The sequence below is a fragment of the Tenrec ecaudatus genome, chromosome 2, assembly GCF_050624435.1.
Source record: "Tenrec ecaudatus isolate mTenEca1 chromosome 2, mTenEca1.hap1, whole genome shotgun sequence".
Taxonomy (NCBI): Eukaryota; Metazoa; Chordata; class Mammalia; order Afrosoricida; family Tenrecidae; genus Tenrec; species Tenrec ecaudatus.
In genome coordinates this window covers 71,567,964-71,591,672 of record NC_134531.1, presented here as the reverse complement: position 1 = coordinate 71,591,672, position 23,709 = coordinate 71,567,964, and the positions used below count along the sequence as shown (strand labels likewise).

The window sequence follows — 23,709 nt, the reverse complement described above, 5'->3', positions numbered from 1 at the left end:
ACCAGGGCTTGTACATGGGTACAAATAAGAGCTGGAAACACACGGAATCCAGGACAGATAAAACCCAGGACCAATATTGAGAGTAGTGATACCAGGAGGAGAAGGGGAAGGTGGGGGGAGAAAGGGGAAACTGATCACAATGATCTATATATTACCCCCTCCCAGGGGGATGAACAACAGAAAAGTGGGTGGAGGGAGACATTGGTCAGTGTAAGACATGAAATTTTTTTATATAAATTATCAGGAGGGGAGGGGAAGGAGGAGGGGAATAAAGGAGCTTACACCAAGGGCTCAAGTAGAAAGCAAATGTTTTGAGAATGATGATGGCAACAAATGTACAAATGTGCTTGACACAATGGAGTATGTAAGGATTGTGATAAGAGTTGTACGAGCCACCAATAAAATGAATTTTTTAAAATCCCTTTTTCCTCTACCTCTAAGGTAATGGAAAAGGAAACTCTCCTATGTGCTAGCTCCTGATAGATAGTGACTGTGTGTGTGTGTGAGTGTGTGTGTGTTTGGGGTGGGGTGGGGAAGGGGCTTGCTTCCAAAGCATTCAGTTTGTTTGTTTTTAATAAGTAAATTTTGATCTAATTAGTTTAAAGCCCTATAAAATGAAGTAGGTTATAGAGGCTTGGCAGGGAGGATGGGGCGCTAACAGCAATGAGTATGAGAAGAAAATGTTCTGAAATTTAGTGTTGGATGATTGCATAACTCTTCTTAATATGACTAAATGGTTAAAATTATGTGATACATGAATTATATATGAATAAAACCAAAAAATTAAGTAGGCAAAACTTTGTATTAAGTTTAAAAAGGCCAATAATGCTAAAATACTGGTAAAGATGAATTAAACCATACAGTACATAGTAAATACTAGTACACATAATGAGTCTGGCTCTATTACACTTTGCTGTTTTCTTTGTAGTCTACTCTTCTGATGGGTCGGTTGTATCTGATAGAGCAGTTATATCCCCGCAGGGCCATGGTCAGATCTGATCATGCCATTGAGTGGAATTATAGATTTATTTAATTCAGAATGAACTGAATGTAGAATTACATCTAAAAATTAAAGCTAACTACCGATTTTGTTTCTATAGAAACCAAAATTTAGTTCTAAAATTTGTTTTTGCTGTGCTGCGGATGAAAATTCCAACAGACAGAAGCCTGAACATCTAAAAGTCAGTAAAGGAAGCAAAGAAGGTTTATGTATAAATAAAGAAGAGATAGATGAATATTACCACAAAGATTCAAAAAATACCAAATTTCGTAAATCCACACAAATGTGGTCAGCTCAGGACCAAATACATTCTCAAAGATCCAGAAAGGACAATCTTGATCATGTCAGAGATGCCAGCACAAAGGTGTCAGACAATAAGAAAAGAAGACGCCGGCGACCAAAAAAGACACGAGCAGATGATGGAGGCTGCAGTCCACGAAAGACAGTAGCTGTCACTTCTCGAAAAGCCAACAGGATGGTCTCTCAGAAGCAGCGGTCAGACAATAAGGAAAGAAGAAGCCGGCGACCAAAAAAGACACAAGCGGATGATGGAGGCTGCAGTCCAGCAAAGACAGTAGCTGTCACTTCTGGAGGAGCCAACAGGATGGTCTCGCAGAAGCAGGGTCTTTCCAGACGCTTTCCAGAAAATTCAAACAAACCCTCCAACCCAGCTTCCTCAAGTTTGACAAATGACTTCGGTAATAATATCAAGGTCTGTGTAGTTTCCGAAGAAACGCTTACTCAGAGTTTGGATGTATCAGATAGTCAAGATACACAATTCTTGGAATCCAAATCCACTGACCCAACTAAAGTGTCTTTTTCAGAACATTCTTTACATAAAGAATTCAAGTTACCACGTGAGTCCCCTCACACTGACAAAAAGCAGCAGTATGATAACTCAGATCAGAAAAATGAGAGCCGTAATAAGTGGGAAAGTCCTATCCCATTCTTTATAGAGGGAAATAATGAAAATGGTGGTGGTGGTGATTGCTGTACCTCTGAGAAGACTGTGGCATCTAAAGAGAATATTGTGTGTTCTGAAAATGGCAAAGACCACTATAATTACAAAGAGAAGATAGCAAATAGTGAAGAAAGGTGTTTTCAGTGGTCTCTACCTTCTGAGCACCACTTTTCACAGGCAGGCAGCCTGACCGTCTTTCCAAGACAGGAAGCTGTTGCCTTTGCTGAGTCCAACAACACAGACATTTCTGAACAACATGTTTCTAATGATGGACATTACATATATGGAGCATCTTTTGATCACTCTCCTGGCAATCATGAACAAACTTCCTGGGCTTGTGCAAGAACACTTTCAACACATGAAGCTTCAGAGTTGACTAGCCATGTGGAACTGTTCAGAAGGCCTCAGGATAATAGCCCCAGATCATCTACTCCTTTCATGTATCAAACAGGTATACATAGTGTAGAAAAGGTGGATAAGAGGCATGATACTAAACAGAATTGCACTGATAAAGATCATGAAACAAGTTATTCAAGTGGGCCTGTATCCACCACTCCTCATTCTCAAGTAATAGGAGCACCTAAAGTTAAAAAAAGGAGACAAGACCTTATAGAGAATAAGGTCCTATGTAACATAGAATCTCAGCCCACTGACTATGTGAACAAAGAATTGGTCAGCAACTTACAGCTTAATCAGAGAAGAGAGAAAGAAATTTCTCCCAAACCAGGTATTCATAATCTTGCTTCATTTGTAAATATTTCCTGTAGAAAAAACTATTTTATAGAAATTTCCAACTGAATTATACTCAGTATTTGCCCATATAAGAACTGGAACATCTGGGCCATGACTGGGGTTAAGTGATAGTGTTTACTTTGAAAGTCATTCTATTCATATCAAGGATTGGTTGTTAAATTAGTTTTTGGCAGAAGTTAATAATAGTACTTCTCTGTATTTTTATATTTCTTTTTAATATACACTTGTTTTGTATCAGGAGTCATAAAAACATTTTCACAGTAGGAGATTAGCTCACTGATGCGGATTTATTGAGTCCATCAAATTGCCATCAGAAAATTTCATGTTTTTAATTTTAAAACATCTTTAAGAGTTTCCAGTCCCTTAGGAGAAATAGTGTAGTCTTAAACAGAAGCTCTAGAAATGTGTGGATTTTTTTTAAAGTCTCACTTACAACGCTAATCGTGTTTGTTTTCCAGATGTGGGGTTAGCGGATAATGGGGACAAGAGCACCATCAGCATTTGTGAGGAGAAAAATGAAAAGCCCGACTCAGAAGCTCATATGCCTAATACTCACGTTCAGAAGTTGAAAAGGAGACAAAATGTGTTCAAAGCTACCTGTCTCCCAGGTTTGTATTCCCTAATTATATAGATAACATTTTATATAATCAAGCACAGCAATACATTCTTCTCAGAATTTATAAACTTTCAGATACACTGGTGGGTTTTTTTGTGATTGGTGGTTGGCTTTTAATTTTAGTTATTCATTTTGCTATAAGATTATTTTATTTATATCTGCTGGATATTTTTACTATTAGGCAGGACTTCAGAATCCATTAAGTTTCAGATGTAGTCTTATTATATTTCCACTTAAGACTTTGAATTTCCTATGTTAGAAAGGATGAACAGTGAAGGCAACAGGATTATTGAGTTGAGACAGTAGGGATGATGTGTCAGATTTCTTAGCTTTCCCCCATCTTTTTTTTTCTCAGAACCCCTTCCCCCTATCTCTTTTTAACATAAGGGAAATTTAAGAAGCATGGTCACTAGTTTCTTTGTGTCTGATAATGAACCACGCATGTTTGGCATTGAGAACAAGCTCTTCTTGGATAGCTCTGGGAGTAGTACTGTGACCACGTCAGGTTAACCAATAAGCGCTGGAAGTAGATTTATCCACTGCCTAATAAGAAGTAGGCACAGAGATTTTGCATGTTCTATCTTTCTTCTTCCATTGTCCCCTCATGTAAACTGAAGATCTTCATATACATACTTCCTGTCACTGTTGAACTGTGTCCACCAAAAACATATGGCCACATTTAATTACATTAAGTATTTTGGGTTAAAGAGATCATTCTGAATTAGTTCTAGATTATCTAGGTAACCCAAATCCAATGACAAGTATCCTTCTAAGGAAATGGGTTAGGAAGCTCTAAGACACACAGAAGAGGAATGTGAAGAATGAGCCTGAGAACCAAGGAAGACTGACAGCTACCAGAAGCTGTAAGAGCTAACAAAAGTTTCTCTTTTACACCGTCAGCCTTGCTGACACCTCCATTTTGGATTTCTGGCCTCCAGAATACTAACCATAAATTTCTATTGCGTTAAGCCAGCCAGTTTGTGGTACATTTTTATGATCCCCAAAGTAAATGACTACAACTTTCAAATGACACATTGAGAAGCCCAGGTTGCAAAATGGGTAAGTATTCATTTGCTGACTTAAAAGTTGGTGGTTTGAACCCACTATCTGCTCTGTGAGAGATTAAAAAAACTGGCCCTCTGCTCCCATAAAGAGTGTTGTTTGCTACCAACATGCTACCAAGTTGGTTCTGATTTATAGCGACCCCACATATAACAGATCTGAGTGTTGCCTCGACTTGTGCAACCTCACAATCACTGCTATGGTTGAGCTCACTGTTGCAGCCAGGTGGCAATTAATCTCCCTGAGGGTCTTCTGCTGCTTCCCTGACTGAGCACAGTGTTCTTTCCCAGGGACTGGTCTCTCCTGATAACATGTCTAAAGTAAGTGAGACAAAGTCTTGCCATCCTCCCAGCCAAAGAGCACTCTAACTGGACTTCTTCCAAGACAGATGGATTCATTCTGGTGGTGGTTGTTAGGTGCTGTCTGGTTGGTTCTGACTCATAGCACCCATATGTACAACAAAATGAAACATCATTCAATTCTGCACAATCCCTATAATCGTTAAGTTTAAGCAGTCCATAGTATATTTAATATTTGTTAGCAGCACTATAATTCAAAGGCATCAGTTATTTCTTCTTTGACATTTCCTATTCATTGCAAGTTTTTGCATGCATATGAGGATTTTGAAAATACTGTGATTTGGGTCAGGCACACTTTAGTCCGCAAAGTACATCTTTGCTTTCTAACACTTGGAAGATATCTTTTGCAACAGATTTGCCTTATTTCTTGACTGTTCTTTCCATGGGTGTTCATCATCGATCCAAGTAAAGTGAAATCTTTGCCAGCATCCACATTTTCTCCATGTGTCATGATGCTGCCGATTGGTTGAGAGAGGCCCTGTTGTAGTGGTTACAGGTTGGGCTGCTCACTGTGCGGTCAGTCATTGGAAACTACCAAATGTTCGCTCCATGGGAGAAAGACAAGGCTTTCTACTCCCATAAAAAGTTAATACCTTGGAAACTGTCCTATAGAGTCATTTTGAGTCGGCATTGACTCCACGGCAATGAGCTTAGAGTTTGGCCTTTGGTTCAGTTGTAAGTAATTCTGTTTACTTTATATTGAGGTATAATCATACTGATGGCTGCAATCTTTCATCTTCTTTAGTAAGTGCTGAAAGCCTCTTCACTTTCAGCAAGCAAAATTGTGTCATCCGCATCACAGGATGTTAACGTCTTTCTCATTCCTGATGATAGATTCTTTATATGTGGCATAGTTTCCAGCCTCACAGCAACACACAAGCAACCACAGTATGACACACTGACTGACAAATGATGGTGGTCAAGAGTATAGCTTCAAAACCCTCTGGGGCAGGCCTACTCTGAATCGACTTAGTGGCAGTGAGTTTAGATTTTGGTTGGGTTTAATAAATAACCTTCTCTATTTTATCACCATACCCCTCTGTTTTGCCTGTCTGAATCCAACACCTTGCTGATGCAGTTTTACAGAGGATACATTTCCTGACTTCTGGCTAGAGAGGGGAGTGGTTGCCAGGCTAATCAGGGTTGGGGAAGGGAGCTTGGAATTCCAACTTTTCTCGTGTGGATTTTTCAATCAATATTCTCTACCCAACACTAATCCACACCTGCTGGCCTCTGTAGTACTTGATACCTCGAAGTGCTGAGTGCCTGGCTCTCTGATCTGCTGGCTCTAGGATGCGATCTGCTGGCTCTAGGATGCAGTATTCACTCATTGACAAGCCAGGTGTACTTTCTAACTCCCGAAAACATATCGGAGCATTTTGTCCTTTATCATCTTCCCTTGTATGTTCAACATTCATTGTGCATGTTTCTGTGTAGTGCACCCTACTAAGGATATTTTGTGGAAGTCATCAGGTATTCACAAACATCCTTTAAAATGATCAGTATTGGGCAGAAAGGAGCCCTCAGTTTTGCTCCGAAATTTTACAGCACTGAAAACATCTGGAATCAACAAGAGGAATTCTAAAGGAGAAAGTCGGCTTCATGTAGCTGCCAGAAGAGGAGACGTGGCTCGGGTGAAAGCACTAATAGAATCTGGAGCTGATGTGAATTTAAAAGACAATGCAGGTTAGAGGCCTTTACATTTTTTGCTTTTTAATTTGAACTCACTGGCATGCCTATGTCTTTCATACCTCCCCTCCTCAATTTTGGTCTTCACTGGCATATTACTACTAACTTTGAATCTTTTAAATAATGTAGCATTGCTTAGTGGAACAATAAGATTTATTTTGGTATGTTAGCCATTACTGGAATAACTTAAAAAAATGATTTTATTGGGGCTCTTACAGCTCTTAAGGCAATCCAAGCATCAATTGTATCAATCACATTTGTGCATATGTTGCCATCATCATTTTCAAAGCATTTTCTTTCTAGTTGAGCCCATGGTATTAGCTCCTATTCCCCACCCTCCTACCCTCTTGAACCTTTCATAAATTATACATAATTGTTATTTTCATTTCTTATACCATTCAGGGTCTCCCACTGAAATAACTTCTATTTTGAAATAGATTTTTGAGCAGTTTGGGCTACATGGAATGGGAAGTAAGGGGAGCTGTACTTAGCTAGCCCCTTTCTTTGGAAGTCTTTGTTCCATTCCCTAACTCTGGAAGGAATGTAAGCATTGCCCTGTCCCCTCTTCCCTTTCCTCTTCATTATACTCTTCCTTTTTCAACATTCCCTGTATTATAAACCTCTACTTTAAACATAGAACTTAATTAATGCTTAAGCACAAAAGAATCTCGTCTGAGGAATTCTAGAGGGAGAAACATTTTTAAAGTTTGAGGCAAATGTCATTTTAAAGACAAATGTGACAATGGGAGAAATACAAATATCAAAGTCAGACACAACTATATTTTTCTTAATATCCAAGTTGAAACAAGTTGACATGGGTAGTAGTTACACTATTTCCATTCTATTTACAATATGTGAGTCTTCTGTTCTTATATTTCACAAATGTTTATTATGAGATCAAACTGTTTTTCAAAAATGAAACTTAAAACATTTAAGGCAATATCTTTCAATAGTATTTTCTGTCCAGTGATTTGTGTGTACATCTGAATCGATAGCTATTCTAATAATTAAAAAACAACCACCTTAGTAATAAGGAGATCATATGAATGTTGATATCTAAGCAGTAACATGTCCCCTCTTACTCTTCTTGTTTCTTTTTTAGGTTGGACACCACTTCATGAAGCATCTAACAAAGGATCAAATGATGTAATCATAGCATTATTGAAATCTGGTGCTAATGTTAATAGTGAAAATCTGTATGGAATTCTGCCCTTGCATGATGCTGTTATAAACAGTCATTTAAAGGTATAGTATATATCAGTTTAGTTTCCTGTTACTATAACAACAGGCGAAGACACTGACAATGTCTAAGAATTAACACGATTCCTTAAAATAAATGATCTGAAAAACCTGCTTAAAATTACAAGATAGAATAATTGTGTGTGTGTGTGTATTAGAAAATCAGTACATTGCTAAATCAGTCGTTTTGCCATGGCCTTTATCACATAATTCATTTAAATGAGACTAGAATGAATGCATGCATGCTATAATCTAATGCCCATTTCCCCATAGAGTTTCCAAGACTGTGAACCTATGGAAGTTGACTGCCACATAGTTCTTCCTCAGCGTGGCTGGTGTGTGAGACACGCACCTTTCAGTTAGCAACCGAGTGCTTACCCACTCTGCTACTTAGACTCCCTGTAAATCTAATACAATCCATTTTTGAGCATCTAAAGGAATTTATTTTTGTACATAAAAGATACTAATTCTAGTGATGAGAGCTGATTTTTTTTTAACTCAAAATTTCTCCAGTTGGTTTGATGTTTCAAATGAATGGGTAAGAGCAGTTAGTTGTTCGTTTCCTAGGGATTTCTTTTTTCTCCTTTGTTTTCTTCATCAGGTAGCCATGGTAAAAATATCACAAGAAAAAGGTGAGCCCTTTGAAATGAGAGGAAGCATCAGAGAAACACTCTCCTGCTGGTATGGAAGAAAGAAAACAGCCATTTTGCATGTGGCCAAGTAGGGCCATGTGGACAGGGACTGCAGGCAGCTTCAGGGAGCTCAAAGTGCCCCCAGCTATAGCTGTAGGTATAAGGAAAGTACCATTGCAATTACACAACTACAAAGATACAAATTTTGATAAAAACTAGGGAGCTTGGAAAAATGCCCCAAGCTTTAGATGAAGGTCACAGTCGCAGTTGATACCTTATTTGGGTAAGATGCTGAACAAAGAAAAAAAAAAAAAAAAGACACCAAAGTACCTTTTGAATAAACTCACATTTAACAGCCAAAAAAAAGATGCTAAAGAAAGAACCCAGCCACACCATACTCCAATAGCTAACCCACAAAACTGAGATAAGAAATTCATGCTGTTTTAAGGCACATGTTTGTGGTAATTTCCTGTGCAGCAATAGCATACTAATATGTGCCATATGTTCTAAACTAGATGAAAACAGAAACACAATGAAGTCACATAATAAGACATAAATAAGTTTAAATTTTGGCTGGAGATGGAAACAAAGTAAAAGATTAATCAAATGGAATTAACAGATGATTGAATACTGAAATAAATTATCAATAAAATGGAAGATAAAGCAATAGTATTTATCCAAAATTACAGGAAAATGAACGACTTGGAAAACAAAATAAACAGCATCAGGACAGTAGCAAGTCATATAACACATGTGCAATTACAATCCTCCAAAGCTGTGGCATGGTCAAAAACAAAATTCGTAAGAGGCCAATATTTCTCCAAAGTTAATGAAAAGTAATAATCTCACAAAGCCAAAAGTCTCAACAAATCTCCACCAGAATAAACATGAAGAAACCGTTACCAATGCATACCTAATCAGATTGTTTAAAGCAAATGACAAATCTGAAAACCAGCCATCGTAGTCATAGCTGAGACACATATGGAGAGATGGACACCAGAATGGCAACTAGATGACATCTTTGACAAGTGCACACAGGAAACCAAAACTTGTCTGTCTAGAAATACATACTCCACAAAGGTACTTTCTGAACGCGAAGTCAGTATTGGCAAGTATTTGGAGAAATCAGAACACTGTTGGTAGGAATTTAAAATATGCGAATAATCTAGCAAGTCCTCAAAAAGTTAAATGCACTATTACCAAATGACCTACAAATTCTACTCCTAGGAGAGAATTGAAAATATATGTCCACACAAAAAGTTTTGCATAGTTATTCATAACATTATTCATAATAGCCAAGAAGTCAAAACAACTCATTGTTCATCAGTTGATGAATGGGAAAAGAAATGAGGCATATTTTAGTGGAATATTATCCCAATATAAAAGTTTTGCACACTAGATGGATGAATTTTGGAAATGATATGCTTAGTGAAAGGCAAGAAATTGAAGATCATACGATGTGTGGTTTTATTCATATGAAAAGTACAGAGTAACCAAATCCATAGGAACAGTAGCTCAGTGGTTGCTGGGGCCTGTGGGTGTAGAGGGCAGAGACATGATGGGAGTGAGCAGTGACTGCTAGTGGGTAAAGAGTTTCTTTTTGAGGTGGGAAAAATGTTCTGGAGTCAGGAAGTAGTGATAGATATCTGAGTAGTCAGATAGCATAGTCCGGTGACACAGTGGGTTAAGCATTTGGCTGCTCATCACAAGGTCAGAGGTTCAACTCCACCAGACCAGCCACTCCCAGCAAGAAAAATGAGGCTGTCTGCTCCCCTAAAGATCTGCAGTCTCAGAACCCTATGGAGCAGTTCTACTTTGTCTTAAATGCTTGCCATGAGTCAAAGTTGGCTGGATGGCAGTAGTTTGGGTTTAGTTTTCTGAAATACAGAGAGCTGCTAAATTTTACACTTTAAGACGTTGAATATTATAGTAGGTGAATTATATCTCAATTTGTTAAGTGGGACAAAGTGAAGATGCGTTTGTTTAGACAAACAATAGCTAAAAATACTCAGTGCCAGCAGACCTGCTGTACAGCATTAAAAATTATGTTTAAATGTTAAAGGAAGCTCTCCAGGCAGAAGTAAAGCAAAACCTTGAGAGAGAAAAAGAAGAGCCTTCACCAAAAAATTTATAAATATCATGATTTTTTTATTTTCATAAAAAAATCTCTTTAAAAAGAAACATGACTACTTTTAAAATGTGTTGTGAAATGTTTAACATTAAGCAAAATGAAAGACAAAAATAGCACAAAAGAAATGGCTGGGTGCAATGGAAATAATCTGTAAGATTTTTCAAATCTACATGAAGTGGTTGAACTTTTGGGGGAGTTACTATATTTTGAAGAAAAATTTTGTAATTTAGAGATATATTGTAAATGCTATCACAATCACTTAAAAATAAAGATATAGGTAGACTAATAGGAAAGATCAAATTGTAAACATTATTCCATTTAAAACAAGTCAATAAAATAGGAAAAGTGAAAAATGGTTCAGATGAGACAAATAAAAAGCAAATCACCAATAATTACCTTTGTAAATGATTTAAATGCTCCAGTTAAAAGATAGTGTTACTACATTGGATAAGGAAGCAAGACCCCAGTAAATGCAACTTATAAGAAATTACATTTAAATTAAAAGGTTAGTTGAAAGTAAAAATTACAGAAAAAGGTAATACAGAATGGGTAGTAGAAGAAGGTAGTTCAGCCTATCAGTTACAACCATGTGATCAATAGCAAAATCAAGGTTTGTAATTGTAAGTGTATTTTCTTCTCATGTGCTTATTGCATATATATCCTTTGTTCATGTATGATATTTCAGATGCAGTTGGACTCTGTGCTTTCATTTATATGTATGATAGATGTTTGATGATAAGTATAAGTGTGATTTCATTAATGTCTGGAAATTATATAATTATATATGTCTAAAGAATTGTGTATAATGTGTTAGTGTGGGTACTTTAGAGAAATAAATCCACAGCAACTCATGTATAAGAGAGAGTTTTATATAAAGGTTAAGTGCACATCAAGAAAACATCCCAACCCAGTGCTTCCCAAGCCCACAAGTCCAACATTAATCCATATGTCCGACACCAATCCATAAAGTCCTCCTCCAATTCACAAAATACACGCAATGACGCTGACTGCAGGAGGAAAGCCAAGTCAGTGGACATGTAAGCATCTCAGCGCTGGCAGGGGTCTTCACAGGCTTCTCATCAGGGATGTCTTGCAGGAAGTGAGCCTTGCCAGTTGAAGCAGGGAACTGGCTAAGGCAACTTGCACCTTGGTCTGACCATCACAAAGCAAGAGACCCGAGAACTAGAAAGGAGAGGCTCACTGAGCCATTTATCCCTCCACCCTTCAGTTAGCCCCACATGTGTTTATCAGCCAGGTTGGCACAATAAACTAACTACCTCACCAAAGTTGGTAATTTTTAATGCTTAATAGTGGTGATTTGTGATGAAAGCTGAAATTACTGATAATAAATACTTAAAATATATACCTTTTAGGCAGCTGAAATTCTATTACAACATGGAGCAAACCCTAATAAAAAAGATCACCAACAGAAGACTGCTTTGGATGAAGCAGATGATGAAACAATGAAAGATCTTCTAAAATCTTATGGTGCTATTGAGATTCATAATAGAGATGAGAGTCATACTGGTATGCATGTCAGTTTTGTTTATGCTTTTATGCATGTGTTTATCTCATTTAGAAAACAAAATCTCAAGATCTATAGTGAAAATTATTTTAAAATTGAGAATAAATGTTTCTTAGTTTTAAAACTCTTGATGAGACATTATTTATTTTTTAAAACTAGCACCTCCAAATTTAGTTTAGTTTATGAATCGTGTGATCCTCTTGGATTGAAGTTGTACATTGAAATGAAATCCATATCACTCATTAAACAAACATTTATTTCCCTAACATTGGATCTGAGGTAGGTGTAACTGAATCAGACAGGTTGGTTTACTTGTGAGTCAGGCTGAAGAAAGGAGCCACGTAATGAAGGCTTGGCATCCGAGATTCCACTCCTGCAAAAGTTAGAGTGATTCATACGTAAGTTAGACTAATAGCGACTTTTTAAGACCTTAATATACTAATTAACACCAGCTTATTTATTTTACATAAATCAATATTATATCAGAAGTATTTTGATGGAATGATCAGGCAAGTGAAAACTTATACACAATTGACACTCAAAGACTAAATGAATTATCTATAAGAAACAGGCATTTACCGAACACTGATTTAGAATACTATGTTTAAAACAGATGGTGTATCAGAGGTAGGATTCTTGCCTTCTGTGTGGGTTCGAGTCTGGATTGCACTTCATCTACTTCTGTCACTGGAGGCCTGGTGTGACTCTGATGCTGCACAGGTTTCAGCAGAGCTTCCAGACTAAGAAGACTAGGAAGACAGGCCTATGGAGCTACTTCTGAGAATCAACCAATGAAAGCTCTGTGGCTCACTGTAGACTGATTCACAACTGGATTAGCACAGGACTGGGCAACATTTCATTCCATTGAATACAGGGTAACCATGAGTGGGGAGCAACGCAGTGACAGCTTACAACGATTTAGAAAGCTTAACTTGTTCAGCTTGTTCTTACTGTGCAATTAGCCACCTACCTGTGAGAAACTTGCAGTGTCTGGGGTAACTGGCCAGAGAATAGGCAATTCCAAACACTTTAAGTGGTGAGTAAAGTGAGTTTTTCTTCTAATCCTCCAATCTTAAGTAATCTTACAGAAGAAGAAACACAAGAACATATCTGCCCTCTTTCCATGTCACCCACTTTCGCCCCAATCTGCCTCCATCCTTACCAATTGTTGATCCTCAAGAGACTAATACTGATCTGGTTTGTAGTAGGCAAAGATAGATCCTATTTTATTGCAGACTAGATCCACTTAGGTCAAGGGCAGCACTAATGCAAGGTTCCTCTTTTATTGCTCACTACCAGGTGGTCAATTCTCAGGACCAGGCCCTGTGATTGCCAGGACCTTTCTCAAGGACCTGATCATATCTGTCCCTGTTTCCAAAGCCACTTGAAAGTTCAGGTCCTGTGATTTAAATTGGCTAGCCTCCCAGAGAAGCTTTGCCTTTGGAGTAATTACTCACTATTAAATAGTACTAAATCTATCCTATTTAGCCCTGGTGGGATCATGAGTTACAAATTATCCTATTGGGTGACTATGAGTTAGAATCAACTGGATGGAAGTGAGTTTGAGTTTGATATCTATACCTACTTCTCTCTTGTTTCTTTTGTCTACATTTCCTTGTTCAGGAATCCCAGAGGGATTTGGGGTATAGATTACAATAAATATAGAGAAGGGAACCCAGGGGAGCTCAGAGAGCTATACAGAGGCTCGTAGTCATAGTCTTATTAAATAAGAGCATGGGCTTTGGAATCAGATCTGGTCTCTGTGACACTGGGAAACTTCATGAACCTTTCTAAGTCTGTATGAAGATTAAATATGATGATTCATGGAAAGTACTTGACAGGTAACATGATATATAGCTAGTAATTAATAATGCTAATAAACGAGATACTGATAGCTAGAGACAGTCCTTCAATGGACAATGACTGAACTGCAGGCACTCTGAGAAAAACTATTAAAAATGAGAGTGTGAAAACTTGAGTTATGTAGCACTTTCAATATTGTACTTATTTGTTCCAATTGCAATCTGCCCCCCCCCACTGTAATCATCATCTTTCCATGACCCCATCTCTACTTCCAGTGCCCAAACCACCAGGACGACCGTGTAGCAAAAAACTAAAACCACCAGGTTAGTTCTAGCACTGCATGTGGGGTCCTCAGGTCCACACCCACCTAAAGACCCCCAACAAGAAGCACCCAAAACTAAAACAGCTGCTCTACCTGTGGAGCAGCTAGGAGGGGTGTGGGGGTGGAGTTCTCTCTGACCTGGGTGGGTACATAAGGAGGGAGGGGTGCTTCAGTGAGCAGCCTATTTAGTGAGTTAATTCCACGGTGGGTTGTTTATAATTCTTACACCTTGATCACCTGTCTGAAAGTATAGGTCCATCGGGACAGTTTATTAATAGTCGATATAATTATCAGGAATTGCAAAACTTGCCAAATTCCATGTGCTTGAGCAGCATGAGTATTCCATAATTGGATATGTTCCCACCTGGACTGAATAAATATTTTAAAGTCTCAAATAAAAAAAAATAAAAATAAACAAGATACTGAGTTGTTTGGAGCCGTCAAGTCAGTTCCAACCCATACGGACTCTCTGTTCAACAGAACAAAACACTGCCTGGCCCTGTGCCATCCTCACAATTGTCTGAGGGTGTCTGAGCCCATTGGTGCAGTCATTCAGTCAGTCTCTGTTGTTGAGGGCCTTCCTCTTTTTGGTGCCCCTTCACTTTCAAAAAGGCACTGCCTTCGAGTCAGTGCTGACGCATAGCCTGATGTCCTTCTCCAGGGACTACTCTCCCCTGATAACATGTCCAAAGTACTGAGTGTAGCAAGATATTACTTTAGACAATTTATCTGTCCCATCTCTGTTACAATTACAGCTTATGGAATAAAGCTAATTTTATACCTCTGTTTTCCTTTTTAAATATATTGTCATACATATAAATATCTATTTTTTTCCAGGAAAAAGTCCTGTTTGGCCAAAAAGACATAAGCAGTGCCATTTTGATGACTGCAAAACTGTTGATCAACCTTCCCTTTCACACCACAAAAACACCAGAGAAAACCTTCCTAAGGTGAGTAACATTGAAATCTTTTTGTTTATCAGTCTAGGAAATGCCATTCTTTGAACCAATCAGCTATTAGTTGTTGGCAGTACTCATTTTAAGGTCACACAAAGGGAAAGAGGAAAAAGGTGTTTGTCGTAATTATAAATGGAACAGGGTGAACCAAGGAGATGCACTGTTTGGTTAGCTCACACTGCATAACAAGACTACTGTTTGGGTGCGGTCTTTTTCTTCTAGTTTGGGTTCTACAGCTACTTCTTGTCCCACAGACTGTGCCAATGTCATGTGTCTTAGCCCATCCATTCCCTCACATGTCTTGGGTATATGTTGTTGTTAGATGTCACCGAGTCAGTTATGACCCATAGCGATCCTGTGCACAACAGAACAAAACACTGCCCCATCCTGTGCCACCCTCACAATCGCTGCTATGCCCGAGTCCATTATTGCAGCCACTGTGTCATCCATCTTGTCGAGGGCCTGCCTCTCTTTCACTATCCCTCTAAGGACAGACTCTTTGGAAAGGCCTGGAGCCCAGACAGGAAAGAGGTAAGCAGCCTGGTGGTAGTGGGCCTGAGGTCTTACCTCCCCTTCCTTTCTGAGCATGAAAAATTCAGCCCCTAAGAACTTTCTCTGCTCCAGTCTCACATGGGCCACTGCTGGATTTTTTTCTGCTACCAAGTGAGTTCCTTTTCTTTCTCCATCCTCAGATGTTTGTGTATGTGTGTCTATGTGTACGCATGTTCTGTGCTTAAAGCGGATTGTTTCATTTCGTGTTTCCATGTGTTTGGAATGGGCAGGTCTCACCATACTGATCATAAAGATTTTTTTTAATTGGGGGGCTCTTACAGCTCTTTTAACAATCCACACATCAATTATATCAAGCATATGTTGCCATCATTATTTTCTAAACATTTACTTTCTCTTTGAGCCCTTGGTATTAGCTCTTTTTTTCCCTCCCTCCTCCCCTTCCTACCCTCATGCCCACTTGATAAATTAAAAATGATTATTATTTTCTTATCTTACATCAACCACTGTCCCCCTTCACCCACGTTGCTGCTGTTTGTCTCCGTCAGTGGTGTGTGTGTGGGTGGGGGAATGGTTGTGTGTGGTTATGTGTCGATCATTGCCATCGGTTTCCCCTTCCTCTCCCCACCTTCCCCCTACTCTCCTGATATTGCTACTCCTATTTCTGTTCCTCAGGAGTTTATCTGACCTGGATTCATGTGTTGTGAGCTCTTATCTGTACCAGAGTATATGTTGCAGTCTAGCCCAAAGTGAAAGGAAGAATGGGGGTCGTGATAGTGGGGGGTGAGGAAGCCTCAAGGAGCCAGAGGAATATTGTGGAGCAGTGGTTAAGCTCTCAGCTGCCAACTGAAAAGTCAGTGTTTCAAACCCATCTGCCACTCCGAGAGAAAAAGATGAGACAGTCTGCTTTCACAAAGATTCACAGTCTAGGAAACCCTATGGGCAGTTCCATTCTACTCTGTATGGTTTGCTGTTAGTCAGAATAGATTCTAGGGCACACAACAACAATGCCTATAATTATAATAGAAGTCAGTGAGAAGGCGGATTCCTTAAACGTTGTTGCCCATTGGGGAGGGAAGAGACAAGAGGGAGCTGATATCAAAGAGTTCAAAAAGAAAGAAAATGTTTGAAACTGATGCTGGTAACAATTGTACAAGTATGCTTGATCTAATTGAATTATGGATTGTTGTAATATCTGTAAGAGCTCCCAATAAAATGATTAATAAAAAAGTATTGCCCCTAAATTTTGATTTCTAGAAGTAGATCTAGTTGCAATAAGGTATGTTTACCTTTACTTTGTGTGGCATATAGAATCTTTATGCAGTGAACAGCACAAAGGACCCTGAGCATTTTGAGCAGCACTTTTGTTAGCACTCTGTTGACTGTGTTTGTCAATAGAATCATAGAAACATGCTCTTATAATGCAATTCCCAATATTTTTATCTGACAGCATCACACCATCAGCGCCATTCTGCAAGATATCGAAGAAAAACAAGAAAATCTGTTAGCATTTGAAATACAAACCCCTAAAGATGCAGGTAAATATCAACTCACACACGTTTACTTATTTCAGATGGTCGAGGAAACTGCAAGCACATCTTCTCGTGGTACATGGTTATTTCAAAACTCATAAGGACTGAGAAAGTAGTCTTATATGAAAGAGTAATTCAAAGTAGCAGGAATGATCATTGGAAGGCACTGATGCACATTCAAGACAGTCCTCTGAATGTTGATAGAGTTACCTTCATTTATTTGTAATTCAAAATAAATATTTCACAATATATAATTGCATATTTTTGTGATTAATCACTATGCTTTCATTATGTTCAATTTGTAACAATGAAAATATATCCTGCATATCAGCTATTTACATTAAGATTCATAACAGTAGCAAAATTACAGTTATGAAGTAGCAACAAAAATAAGTTTATGGTTGGGGGTCACCCCAACATGAGGAACTGTATTGAAGGGTTGGGGCATTAGGAAGAACCACTGTTCTAGGTGCAAGGTGGCCTGAGTAACTTGAGAGGCATTTAGATCTGTGGTTAGAGATAAACGACTACTGGTGATATGTTTAGACCAAGGTGAGACAAAAGTGTAAGGAGAGTAACCAGAGCTGAGATGATGTTACTCCTCGGCTCCTCCGCTTCGCCCAGCTACAGTAACTTTTTAAACAGGTCGGGAGAGAAATGTGTAGTAGGCACCAGCGGAGCACATTCTCATGCTTTTCAGGTGTACAGCTATTCCAGGTGCATTTCCTAATGCAGGAATGTCCTCCTGCTTGCCAAACGCCCGTTTCAGTGTGGTCGGTTATAGTTTCATCTCTGACCCAGGAATTTTAACTTTTCAAAACTCTTAACCTCTCAGTAAGTATTTTCAAACTCTTGACATCTCATAGCTATGTTGTCTTGAGTTAAAATTTACAAGGTAGGAAGTAGCACCTAGTAGATGCACATCTGAATTTTAAAATTATAAAAAATTAAGCTACTTAAAAGTCGCAAATCAATCTTTCGTGTGGCAGGACACAACTGTTGGGTTATCTCTAGTCATAACTCATGTTTGTATGTTGTGTCCGCTGCCCAATTCATGGGGGATTTCATATACAGTAGAATGAAATGTTTTCTGGCCCTGTACCTGCACAGTCTTTGGAATGCCCAGTGTGGCCTCTGTGTGCTTTGAGTGCCTCCCAACCCAGAGAGCTCCTCTTCCAGAACTATGTCACCCAGAGTCCGCTGTGCTCCTAGGACTTTCACTGGCTAATGGTTAGAAGATCGGCAGGACTTTTTACCAAGCTTGTCTTAGCCTGGAAGCTCCACGGAAAGCTGTGTACCACAGGTTACCCTGCTGGTATCGTACATGCTGGTAGTATGATTTCCAACATCACAGCAACACACAGCTATTTTTACAGCCACTCAACTCTCTGTTTACTTGGGACACCTACTGGTTTGTTTTTATATACTGGATATACCTGAGTATAGCCGACCCGATACCAGCCGAGGCATCTACTTTTACCACAAAAACTACATTAAAAATGTGCTGATAGCTTTCCCCCAGATCCTGGATGCTTCCTCCCCCCAACTACCATGATCCGAATTCTACCTTGCAGGGCTGGATAGGACAGAGGCTGTACACTGGTACATATGAGGGTTGGAGGTACAGGGAATCCAGGGTGGATGATACCTTCAGGACCAAGGGTGTGAGGGACGATGCTGGGAGAGTGGAGGGTGAGTGGGTTGGAAAGGGGGAACTGATTACAAGGATCCACATGTGACCTCTTCCCTGGGAGAGGGACAGCAGAGAAGGGGGGAAGGGAGACTCCGGATAGGACAAGATATGACAAAATAATGAGGTATAAATTACCAAGGGCATATGAGGGAGGGGGGAATGGGGAGGGAGGGGGGGGAAGAGGACCTGATGCAAGGGGCTTAAGTGGAGAGCAAATGCCTTGAGAATGATTGGGGCAGGGAATGTATGGATGTGCTTTATACAATTGATGTATGTATATGTATGGATTGTGGTAAGAGTTGTTTGAGTCCCTAATAAAATGTAAAAGAAGAAAAGAGAAAAAAATGATTAGGGCAAAGACTGTACAGATGTGCTTTATACAATTGATGTATGTATATGTATGAACTGTGAAAAGAATTGTATCAGCCCCAATAAATTGTTAAAATAAAAAAATTTTTAAAAAATGTGCTGATAAACTGGGTTTATACATGAGTATATACAGTTCTTCAAATTTCAAAGTCCGCATGGTCACGCCTACCATCCTTCTTCCTTTACTGTTTGTTTGAATGCTTTTCAAATTAGAAATTCTTTTCACTTTCCCACCCTAAGAATTGATCATTGAATTTTATTTGATGATAGCCAATATATCAGATAACCTTTATTTCCAGGCATGTATTGATCGATTGATTTGATGTCAGTGAAGTTTTTTGTTTGTTTTATTGATGGATTGATTGTGTCCCTGCCCCCTTAAGGGAGAAACGAGCTAAGACATGGGGACCGAGGGTTCTTGGCTGAGAACTGACTATGGTTAACACTGCAGCTTGCCTACAGATATTTCACAACTGCCTCTGTTGAGCTCTTTTCAGGCTTTACAGAGCTCATTGGCCAGAACTGTGGGCAGGATCATAAGCCAGACCCAACTCACATCCTTGGGATCTTTGTATCTTGCCCTACAAGTAACCAAAGCCCATTATAGCATCCTCTTTCTCTATCCTGCTGTGGAAACGTCGTACTTTCATGATCTCTGCATCGAGATGTTCTGGGAGGAAGCCAGATACCAGTCCAGTATCACCTCAACTGGGAGTTCAGTTTTAAACTTTCTAAACAAAAGTTCCTTTAAGAAACTGCCTCCCACTACCACCACCATCCCAATTAGGATTGACATGAAGGAGAGGAACGCTCTTACGCCTTGCTCACTCTTGTTGCTTGGCCTGTTCAGCAACAGCCCTCTAAAGAAATCTCTTTACATGTACACCCCCTTCCGTTCTATCTGACTGAGGATCCAGAGTAATGAACCCCATATTGTGTATTTCTTTGTAACTTTTTCTTTTTAAACATTTTATTAGGGGCTCATACAATTCTTATCACGATCCAGTAACTTTTTCTTATAGAAGACTTGTGTTCACATTGGTCTCAGATATCTTTAGTACCAAACTGAATTGAAACCAAGAAATGACCATTGAAACCCTTTATATTGCTTTGTTTAAGCATGTTTAAGTCTATAATTAATTTGAAATTTCTTTTCTGGATGTGGTCTGAAGACAAAATAGGATTTTCCCCCATTTTCCCATCCTTACCCATCTCCCTTCTCTCCATTGGTTCCTGCTGTGGTGGCTCAGATGTTGCTGTGATGCTGGACCTTTTGTCACAGGTGTTTCAAATACGAGCAGAGTTCCTCATGGTTTCAGCATGAGGCAGTCTAGGAAGAAAGGACTGGTAATTACCCCTGAAAATTAGCCACTGAAAACCCTCTGACTTAAAGTAGAACATTGTCCTGTGTAGTGCCGGACAGTGATCCCTGGCAGGTAGGAGACACTCAGACTACCCAGTGGCCACAGTGACGGACTTGCATGCCTGTGTAAAGGAGGTACAGGACCAGGCAACATTTCGTTCTGTTGTTCAGAGCCAACTCAAGCACCTAACCACAGCAACGCACCACCCCTGTTGGTTAAATCATTTCTCTTTTCCTCCTTGTTATACTGCTAAGCACATGATAGTAATTTCTAGGTTCTCTCTCATGTGCTAATTTTTAATGTTATCTTTTTGCTAAATGTATGGTATGAAGTTAGATGTACATATATATCATTTGTTGTAGCAACACAGAGTAAATTAGATTACTGTGATATGCTACTTTTATATGCGGTTTAAAATTTGGTTAGAAAACCCAGTGCAACAGGGCACATAGATAATTTAAGTGTGAAAATTTAGAAAATATTTTTTTAAAATAATTTGATAATAGGTTAACCTGTCAAATTTGCCAAATAAATTTCTGTGTAAATTTCTGAGGGTCAGACAAATTTCTCCATTGTCGGCACACATACCACATTGGGAAATGAATACTCCCCATACGATGACAGAGAAAAACTACTCTGGGGACACCAACACCAAATAATTTGTCTGACTTGCCAAGGAAGGTTCAGAACAAATTCTGACTGAGCCCAACTGAAGTGATTAGCAAGAGGCTTAAAAGAAATAAATTATACTCACCTAAGCTTTTCAATTTCCTACTTGGGGAGCTGGATTTGGACATAATCCACAGGATTACATGTCAATCTTGTTTTTTGTGTTGGAGGAGAATGGTACCTTTCCTTTGGAAGCAATAGAAGAAAGAAGGAAAACAATTATTATAGTGGAAATTTGTAAAGTGACTTTAGATCTCTCATGCAGTCCTATCCAAGTGCTAGGTGCAAAGAACAAGAATTAATAGTATGATACTGGTTTTTCAGATCATATATACTTGTATATAATATATATACATATTATGTATATATAAAACAAACTAAATATTAGAATACATTTTATCCACTCACGGAAGCACTGACATTGCTCTTCTCTGTAAAGGAAAACAGAACAAAAAAGAAAGTAAGTGGGGTGCTCTTTAACCTTTTTATGAACATTTATATTTGGAATTTCTTTTATAATTATAAGGTAGCCCTTTCATATTTTAAAAAATAAATAATTTAAACTAGAAAAAATACTTCTCTTTCTTTTCAACCTTCCTTTCATAGATATGCAAACAAACCTTAACATTGGGACCACAGGACTAGAACTGGGCCTGCCAGATCTTTCTTGATACCAATAAGCTTTAAGGCACTTCCACAGGATGACATAATTAAATAAGTTTGGCTTGTTTGGGTGTAGGAGGATATTGGGGTGGGGAGCATTACTATTCAGAAAGAGTGTAGGAAAAATACCATTTTGAAATAAACAGTAGGGCTAAGTCTTATGTACCCAATTGTATTCTTTGCTATCTCTCAGTGTCACGGATTTTATTTCTATGTTTCTAGAACAATATATTGAAACGATGCTACAAATTAAAGAGGTGATGGATAGTGTGCTTGCCAAACAAAAGGCAGAAAGGGATGATCTGGCTAAGAAATACAGGTGAGTTTTAAAAAAGTACTTAAAGTGTTTGGGTTTTTTTAGCGTTTTCCCATAGTAGGTAGGCCAAAATTTTCTTTAAGAATACAGATTCCTTTGAACTGTATAGGAAATCAAATAACCCTTTTATCTCCATGAGGAATTGCTGTTTCTCAGAAGGATGTTTTTCTGCTTTATGACTTTAGGACATTTTAAGATTTTAGAAGTGTCTTTGGCCAAGAATTTTCTGAAAGCCTCCAGTCATGATCTCAAACATTTCCTTCCTTAGTAAATTTCCAACTTCTTACCTTAAAAATTATTTTTATTATTGTGGTCATCAATGTTGCCCTTCTAAGCAGTTAACTAATTATGCATATTTGTCTTTTGGTGTACTCCTAAACTCTCACTACTCTTAAGGAATTTTATTCTAACAAATTTATATTTGTTGTCTCTCTTTTTTTATTTGAGAAAGATGTATCTTATTGTTTAGGAATTTTTAATTAGCTTTTCATAACCTCTATACATATTCTTATTTATATTTAATTTTCTAAAATTTCCTTTATATTCTTTTAATCACTTGACATCTATTGCATTCTCAGTTTTTTAGAACTTATTTAAAAATCACTTATTCTGGTTTGTAATTCTCCCATCTTTTTTTCCCCTGAGTTTTCCTTTGTCGCTAAGGGATCAGAATCATAAATTTATTTTTATTTCCAGACTTGTTTTTCTATCAGTATAATGTAAGTGAGCTCATGTAGTATATCGGTGATGATTGACTATAGGATGAATTTATTTCTAGTGCACTTTGGAGAAGCTTAATTCAGTTTCCTTTAATATCCTATGCTTAACTCTGGATGTAGGAGTGCAGAGAGATCAGTGGGAGTTAGTAAATCCTTATGAATACTGTGATAAGACCTCAAACTTTGGTCTGAGTCATCTAAAAAGAACCCCTTTGGGCTTTTTTGAACTTCCTGTTAGACCGTTTTAAGTATGATATTTTTTCCTTTCTCTGATTTTTAGGTTCTTGCATTCTCTGTTGTTTGTTAATCTGATTCTTTCTTGCTGCTTCATCCCCTTATGTCTGCAGCTCCCTTTTAGATCCCATCTGCTGAGAGTTCAGTACCTGCAACTGTGGGGGAAAATGCCAGCCCCCCACCACTAAACATGGGTTCAATAGGCGCCATTATACACTTAAAATATATAAAGGTTATATTAAAGTCATAAAGAGCATGAGAGAAAGAAGAGAGATTGAAATAATGGAGTCAGACACATTTCATGGTAGCATGCTCACCTCAGCCCCGCTTGGTGGTCCACATGGAGAGAGGGGTAGGGGGAGGAGGACAAGGGGAAAGGGAACAGGGGAGAGAGGAGAGCGAGCCAAGCTGATGAGAGACCAAGGGGGAGCCTGAGAGAGAACTCTTTATTGCTAACTCAGGCCTATATATCTTTGGGGGGAGTGCAAGCCTACTAATTACAGGTAAAGAATACATCACAGGAAGGGGTTGCACTATAGGTTATACAGCAATGAGAGGGGGACAATCTAAGGATATCCACGTTGTAATAGGA

The 23,709-nt window shown here is 38.6% G+C and overlaps 1 protein-coding gene across 1 annotated transcript in view; it reads left to right on the top strand.

Annotated features, from left to right (window-relative positions):
- The window catches only part of ANKRD31 (ankyrin repeat domain 31), a 162,357-nt gene that overhangs the window by 108,571 nt on the left and 30,077 nt on the right, over positions 1 to 23,709 (top strand). Inside the window, exons 14-21 of the mRNA XM_075543046.1 lie at positions 1,101 to 1,495; positions 1,604 to 2,688; positions 3,173 to 3,322; positions 7,543 to 7,685; positions 11,816 to 11,969; positions 14,930 to 15,042; positions 17,009 to 17,096; positions 22,071 to 22,167. Coding sequence (XP_075399161.1) covers positions 1,101 to 1,495; positions 1,604 to 2,688; positions 3,173 to 3,322; positions 7,543 to 7,685; positions 11,816 to 11,969; positions 14,930 to 15,042; positions 17,009 to 17,096; positions 22,071 to 22,167 — 2,225 coding nt within the window. The remainder of the gene's footprint in view (positions 1 to 1,100; positions 1,496 to 1,603; positions 2,689 to 3,172; positions 3,323 to 7,542; positions 7,686 to 11,815; positions 11,970 to 14,929; positions 15,043 to 17,008; positions 17,097 to 22,070; positions 22,168 to 23,709) is intronic.